Source organism: Poecilia formosa, unplaced genomic scaffold, assembly GCF_000485575.1.
Source record: "Poecilia formosa unplaced genomic scaffold, Poecilia_formosa-5.1.2 Scaffold938, whole genome shotgun sequence".
Classification (NCBI taxonomy): Eukaryota; Metazoa; Chordata; class Actinopteri; order Cyprinodontiformes; family Poeciliidae; genus Poecilia; species Poecilia formosa.
Window position 1 is genome coordinate 50,552 of NW_006800877.1, and position 7,956 is coordinate 58,507.

General features: G+C 35.8%; 1 protein-coding gene across 1 annotated transcript; it reads left to right on the top strand.

Annotated features, from left to right (window-relative positions):
- The first annotated feature begins 1,782 nt into the window (after positions 1 to 1,782).
- On the top strand, positions 1,783 to 7,074 carry LOC103132159 (protein disulfide-isomerase A2-like). Its single transcript, XM_007543913.1, has 8 exons — positions 1,783 to 1,815; positions 2,020 to 2,136; positions 2,216 to 2,341; positions 3,023 to 3,217; positions 3,303 to 3,423; positions 6,300 to 6,478; positions 6,557 to 6,721; positions 6,808 to 7,074. Exons 1-8 carry the CDS (start codon positions 1,783 to 1,785, stop codon positions 6,862 to 6,864), a joined length of 993 nt encoding a protein of 330 aa, XP_007543975.1. The 3' UTR covers positions 6,865 to 7,074.
- The last annotated feature ends 882 nt before the right edge of the window (positions 7,075 to 7,956 follow it).

The following is a 7,956-nucleotide window of genomic DNA, read 5'->3' on the forward strand; positions in this document are numbered from 1 at the left end:
TATGAACATGAAGTTTACTGAAAGTTTCAACATAAAAGGCTGCATGTTCCTCTTAGGTCAGTGAACCACCGTAGGCGGTGGAATAATATTAAATAATATGAATATAATATAATATTAAATAACATTAAGTTTAATATTAAGTTTAATATAAACTAATATTTAGTTTATATTAAGACACATAAACTGAGCTGAAACAATTCCACAGAAACTGCAGCTCCTGTAAATGCTGTCAGGCATTTACGCATTTTCTGTTCATGCCTCAAGTTTTCACTGATTTCATAAAATGCTGTAATATGAAACTGTTTTTAAAAGTAATTCTTTAACTTATAAAGCTAAATTATCCCTGAAGGTTATTTTATAAAGATGTTAAAATTTCAGTTTTAGTATTTCTTTAAATGAAACAAGGGCACTTTTAGAAAACTTCCTCATGAATTTCACATGCAATAAAATCCAGTCGAAAGGTAAAAAAAAATAAAATATTAAAAAGAATTGAGGCAATGACTTTCTCAGACAGGAGAAGCTAAAACTATTTTGTTAACCTACTGAATGTTCAGATGTGGTTCTTTGTTCCAAAGAGTTTCCTTTAACTTCCTCTATTCCTTTGCCTGAAAACATTCATGATTGTTTATATTTATGTCTTAATATAAACTAAATATTAGTTTTTTTCTCGCAGCAAGGCAGCTCATTAACATCAGCACAAACATTAGCATTTCACTGCCCCCCCACTAGTGCACTGCCTTGCGCGCATTAGTCTTTTACCTAAAATAACCTATTAGTTAATGTTCTTACTTATTTACCATGTTTAGTATACTGAATGGAGTAAGTCAATGACATAGAACATGCTAGTGATGCCTCACATGCTACTGATACAATTCATGCTAACATTAGCATTTTGTCAAATTTTAGTTTATGCATTAATTTTAACATACTGAATGGTACAAGTACAGCTTAGTCCACATGCTTCTGACTCTCCACAGGTTATTGACTACATCGAAGCTTTCTTTAGCATTAATGCTAATTTTTAGCATCAGAACGCTGGGTCCAAACTGACGGGCACACTTTGGCAGGCCCCTTAAAATTACTGCAGGAATTTTCTAGTTATTCTTCCATCACTGTTAATGCGGCTCGTACCGCTGCGTTCCCACCCACAAAAGTGGTATCAAATCGTGCGGCTTGATGCTGAGAAGGGAGCTATTACTTTTATTGGGGATCGGAGTTACGATGGCGATGTAAAAAGCAAAAAACGAGCGAAATTTCCAACTGCCGAAACACAGAGTGTAACTGACACCAAATGCCGCTTTTATAGAGTGAGAAATGGAGTGGATTTTTGTCCCCATAATAATTTTTAAATCGCTCTCATACCTATAAAAATTGCTCTGTTGGTATGAAAGTCGGTCACGACGTTGATACGCATTCCTGCTCCCGTAAATTATATTCAAATAAATTTGATAAATAACACTTTTAATGCAAATTTGCTCTAAAAGTTGCATTAAATGTCCATTAAAAGCGCCAACTTTGCATGATTTTGTAAATTATGATAATTTAATGCAAAGTTGGCATTTTTAATGGACTTTTAATGCAACTATTAGAGCAACTTTGCATTGAAAATGTCATTATTTATCGAATGACACTTCATGACAACTGTCATAAACATTCATAAAGACTTCTTCATGTTCATGACAGGTGTTATGTCATGTTTATGACAGTGTCATTATGCACACCCCTTCAAAAAAAGTGTTACCACACATTTCAGTGACAATGCTTTTTTTTTATTAATCACCAATGAAACTGGAAAGAGCTCACCATTACACGCCAGTTTGCACAACACAAGGTAGCAAATGCAGATTAATAACTGCAATTATTGCCACTTCTATTCAATTAAAATAATTGCAATATTAAAATCACAGAGTTTATTCATTTTTTGCTGGTTCATCAGTTAATTGTCAGAAATTTATTTTAGCTCAAATCATTTTGTTCTGATTTGTTCAGTGTGATTAAAAGAAGTTATGTTTCTGGTAGTTTGATGATGGCAGAGAAGACTATGTGTGGTCAGAAGAAGAGAAATTAGACAAACACAACCTAACCTCCTTCATCAAGGAAAACAGCCTGGAGCTCATTATCCCATTCAACCCCGAGGTAAAGCAGTCAGGCTTATCAACATGATTAGAAGTACAAATTTGAATCTATAATGAAAATATTCATGCTATGTTTTCAGGTAGCAGACAAGATCTTCGCTTCTCGTATCCGCCTGCATAGCCTGCTGTTCATCAACTCCACAGTGCAGAGTCAGCTGGAGCTGGTGGAGCAGGCCAAGGCTGTCGCCAAGGAGTTTAAGGGCAAGGTAAGAGCTGGGCTCTGTCTTTCAGCTTTTTTAATTGCGTTACACAGACATTAATCGGTTTGCCTTGGATCGTGTTAGAAACTGGACTACTTTGTCGAGACAAAGGAATAAGCTCACAACATGAAACTGTTTTAAGACAGATCTTCAGCAGTTAGTAACAGTATTACGTAAAAAATTGACTGTTTTTTGTTGTTTTGCTTTACATCATGTTATAATGTTACTCCCCCATCAAAAACATAGCTGCAGTGTTGCTTAGATTCTTTCATGAATGTTTGAGAAATCCTTTAGGCTAGACTTCAGACTAGCCAGCAGCAATTCGTAAACACCTGGTGGAACTGTGTGTATCTGCTGAACTCATTATACAAAAGTGCCAACTTTTATATAATTTCTCCATTCAGTTCTGGTGAAAACATTGTTAAAGCGTTAATAGAGAAGCCATGTTGTGATGACTTTCTGAAGGTGGAGTTTCAGAAAGAGCAGGAGTTTTTAAAGAGACAGGGGACCACAATCTTAAGATGTTAAATTACAAAGTAAAATTTATTTTAATTCATATTTAATATTGTAGCCTTTTTATAACATCCAAAGGTAACATTATTACTTGATTGTGCTATAAAATGGCACTATGTGCCTGGAAAACACATCATACTGACAAAAACTGAACTTTCTGTGTGTGTTATCTAGATGTTGTTTGTTCTGATTGATGTGACACAGGCCCTGTCACATGTGCTAAATTATTTTGGAGTGTCAGAAAGCGACGCACCGACTGCAAGGATCATCCACATGGAAACACAGAAGAAGTTCAGTATTCCCTCTGGAGCTCTAACAGCAGATTCACTGTGGCTGCTGTGTCAGGAAGTTGTTGATGGCATTGCAATGGTAAAACAGATGCTCACCCACTTACTAAATGCAGCTATTCACCCATATTAAATCCAGTCACTTGTCTTGTCACTATGTGCTGCAGCCATACTATCGTTCTGAAGAGATTCCAGAGGAGTGGGACAAAGAACCAGTCAAAGTCCTGGTGGGCAAGAATTTTAAATCTGTGGCTCTGGACCCAGCCAAAAACGTCTTTATTGAGTTTTGTGAGTTAGTTTGTACCATATCAGCATTTTTGCATTTTTGTAATTTTTTTACTAACTGCTCAAAACAGTTGGTTCAAATTACATATGAATACACTTCTGTTGCCTCATTATCATTTCAGTATGATGAAGAGAAAATTAAATACTTGTCAATTTAACTCATTCACAATTATGCAAGCATACATAAACTCTTACCTGATCTATGTGATGAAGGTCAAGGTCAGATTTATTCATATTGCACATTTGCAAAGTGCTGTACACAAACAGTAGGTAGAAATAAACAACAATAATGATAGACAAACACAACACATAAATAGATACAGTAAATAAAATATGAATGAATAAAAATGAGGAGAAAAAATTGCAAAAGATTTATACAAATAACTATAAATATTTAACAATAATAAATATCCCTGATGATATCAATCTTTCTAACTTTATATTTGATGTTTCATTTAGTTTTATTTTACTTCATATGTAAGTTAATATTACACTTTATGTTTTATTTTGCAACTTCTTTCAGTGCCCTTTCCTCCCCAGAATTGAAATACTATTGCAAATCTGTTCATATTTAATAATTTATCTGTACAAACCACTAGCTCCAGCACTGTATGACCTTATTACCAAAACCTCGAAATAATTTCCAAAATCAGTTTATTTAGTGAATCAGTAACATTTAATCAAGACTAAACAGGTTGAAAGAGAAAAAGTGTTACATCTGTAAGCATTGGTTACTTGCACCTTCTTTAGTTTATTAATATTTGTTTATTTCTTCTCTATTTGAGAAGTATTGCTTTAAAGCAACACACTATGGTTTTAAGCGCTTCACTTTGCAGTACCACTAAGTGCCATCTTCACAACATGCAGACTCCAATAAAATATTTTGTTGGAGTTGTTGCATTTTGTCCCTTATTTCTGGAAAATTAAGTGGAAATTTCAACATTACTCAGAATTTTTTGGCCATCCGTCCGTCCATCTCTGGTGGGATGCATTGGGGAATCAGAATTCTGGAAGCAAAAAGCAAAAAAATGTTGTAACATCCTCACAAGGTTGCATCAAAATTGTTGCTGAGTCAGAACTTGTTTTGATATTTGGCTTATGTAATTATTAATAATTTGATCAATAATTTATTATTGATTAAATTGTTAATAAAAATCTAAGTTACTTACTTAAATCAGGGCACCATCTAGAATTTCTGGAATAATAAGCCAAACTCAGTCTCTGGTGAAGGAATGAATTCAGACCACTGGCAGAAGAAACTCCACACAAGAAGGAATTATCACTGACACATTCATTTTGAATCAAGTCTGAGAGTTTATTAGCCCAACTTCACAGCTAAATTATTCCCCTTTAACTACTGGCATGCAATCTAACTAATTAACCGATTAAACAAGAAAAGAAAGGGAAAATCCCTTTTGCAGAACCATGAATGCAGCACAATAGTGGTGTAGGACAGAGGAACCCCTTTCCCCTGGCTAAGGAGGATCAAGATCAGAGCAAAAGGGAAGGAGGTCAGGTTACTGTCCAGACCCAAAGTGGCTCACCACTTTGAAACAAAGAGTGGTAAAACTCCACCAGTTGAGGGCTTACATTTAGGCTACACAAAGAAAATATGGTCTTAGACGACCACAAAATACACAAATTTGAAATCAAGGAAAGAAGAGAAGCAGGAACAAGAGGGAGAAGAGAGTGGCTGAAAGTGAGCCAATTAATTCTAGTCATGCTAGCAACAAATGATAAAAATAAAAAAATATGTAATAAAAACTAAAATAAAGTAATAAGAATACATATACAACAATAATAAATAACAATGAGCAGTGATACTCCTAAGGACACACATATTGCTCAGTACATTACTAAATATATATTCAACATGTAAAGCACACAGCTCTGGAGACTACCTATGAATTTTACTTTATAGTCTGAACCTCAGGCAGAAAAGACTTGCTGTAGCGTTTTTTAGCAGATCTGGGCTGCAGTAATCTTTGGCTCTGCTCCTCAGGCTGTCCACCACACTGAAGCTATCCTTGATAGCTTTTATCTTCTTCAGCATTCTGTCTCTCTTCACCTCTTCCAGTGGAGCCAGCTTGACCTTCACAACTGGCCTTTATTAATCAGCACAACACTAGTCAAGCATGCAATAGAATAGAGATTTAAAGACTGATAATAATCACTCAGTCTATAGTCAGTCAGGTCAAAGCAATGTCCAAAAATCCAAAAATTGATGGAACAGGAAAATACCTGTTCTTTTCCGGCAGAAGGCGTATGGTTGGCTGGCGTCCCAGGTAAGTTTTCAGCAGAACCTCTGGTACTTTGAGGTGGAAAAACCAAGTAAAGTACCCTTCTCTTGGAAAAATGAGAGGCTGTCACCAGCCTCTGCAGGCAGATGCGTCAAGAGACTTTCATGTCTATGCGTTGATACGCAGGGTACGCAAACTACTTTCTATAAGTTCTCCAATGAAGTCTTCAAAGGCTTAGAAATAAATCTTCATCCTGGCCAGCACGTTGGAAGAAAAGGACTTGTGTCTGAGTTGAATGTTGGCTCCAAAGACAAAAGCAAGATTCAGATCTTGTTTTTGTAGTGGGACCAGTTCATATCAGATCATCTCAAAATTTTATTGCAGTAGAGTAGTTCAGCAGTGATGTCTCCAGCCAAAACATTTCTTAGGAATTAGATCTGATCAGTTCGTGACTAGTAAAAATGGATCCCAACAGACGTTAACAGATCATCTGAATTGAGAGTTTTTGAGGGGTCAATTTTCTTAAACAAATAACCTCAAATATTTAAAAGAGAATGTTGCAGTGACTTAAATATTAAACATTTCTATTATTTCTGCAGTTGCCTGAGTTTCCCTTACATCCTGTCTCTGTTTGCGTAGATGCTCCATGGTGTGGACACTGCAAAGAACTGGCTCCGATTTGGGACCAGCTGGGAGAGAAATATGCTGATCATGAAAACATCATCATAGCCAAGATGGACGCCACAGCCAATGAAGTGGAGTCGCTTGTCATTTCAGGATTTCCAACCATCAAATATTACCCAGCTGAAGGCAAAGAGGTAGAAACTCTCAGCTCACCACAGAGATGCAGAAGTCATACAAAAAATCGACCTTTTCATTTTGCTCCTTTTACTCAGGTGGTCGACTACACGGGAAACCGAGATCTGGAGACATTTAGCAAGTTCCTAGATAATGGAGGAGTTTTACCACAGGAAGAAAATGGCGAGGACGATGATGATGATGATGATGGTGAGGAGAGCTCAGATGCAAAAGAAGAAGACAGCAGTGGTGATCAAAGCAAGGTTTGCTATTATTTCATTACCTCTTAGCCAATATTACTCATATTTAAAGCTGCAGTCAAACCTTTCTCTTCCCTCTCTGTTCTCAGGAAGTAGACGAGTCTGCAGAAATTTCTGAAAACAAGACGTCCAAAGACGAACTGTAATCGTGCTAAATGCATATTAAGGTCAAGCTATCTTCTTCCAATTTTCTTAGTAAAAGTTATACAACTTATGAATCGTTGTCTCTCTACTGAGAATTAGAATGAGTGTTTAAGCTCTCAGTTTGCTACTTTTAAAACTATTTGATTCTTAAAATGATAAAGTTTGATTTGACAACTTGAGGACAAAGAATAAAGCTGTATTAAGGAAAGAAACAAAATTATTTATTTATTTATTTATTCTTCCTTGAAGAATAAAAGAAGAGCAGAAAAGTTGTTGGTAGCTGGAAAAATCTTGAGACAGAACAAAAATTTCAAAGCATACAATCAGAGCTGCAATGGAACTGTTAAATGAAAACATTTTCATATGAGGACGGCCTGTTTAAAGTCCAGGCTTAAATTTAATTAAGCCGTGGCAAGATTTAAGAGTTGGTGTTCACAGACACTGCCAATCTAATGTGACTGAGCTGAAGCCATTCTGCAATGACGAATGGACAAAACAATTATTGTTTCAATGAATGCAAAGCTGGTGGAGTGACACCCCTCCCCCTTTCTTTGGTTGAGGTTTTGAAAAATATGTAAACAAATAAGTAAGTTAACAAATAAGAGAGACAGGAGGAAAATGTCCTTTCAGTGACAGTAAGATGAAGGCCAAGTTTTCAGATTACAGCTCAGAATCAGTGTGTTCAGTTGAATGATGATTCATCTTTGTGTTCAGTGATACATCCATGAGTCACAACTCTGCAATTTATTTTCCAAGATTACAGCATTCTTTGAGTCCTCTCAGCATGTCTGACAGCTGAAACTTTACCCGATAAGGGCAAACTAACTGCTTTTCATTATCTAATAGCTTCTTGCCCCTGAAAACACCCCAAAAGAAAGATCCAAAACACAACAAAGAAATAACATAACAGTGCCAACAATTTTACAAATTTTGCAGGATTTAGGTGAAGAAAATGTTCCATTGGATGTTCTAAATTAATATCTAAGAACATTTGTTATGTTCAACCAACAATTCTTAAAGTAGTTAGTAGTTCTAGATTATAAATACTTTGAAGGGGCTGAAATACCACATATCTGTATGATGAAAATTATGAA

Excerpts from the sequence above, each read along its gene's own strand:
- LOC103132159 (XM_007543913.1), top strand. The coding sequence starts at position 1,783 with ATGAAACTGGAAAGAGCTCACCATTACACGCCA. Across the intron at positions 2,342-3,022 it reads CCAAGGAGTTTAAGGGCAAG|ATGTTGTTTGTTCTGATTGA; the intron begins GTAAGAGCTGGG and ends TGTGTTATCTAG. Across the intron at positions 6,722-6,807 it reads GCAGTGGTGATCAAAGCAAG|GAAGTAGACGAGTCTGCAGA; the intron begins GTTTGCTATTAT and ends CTCTGTTCTCAG.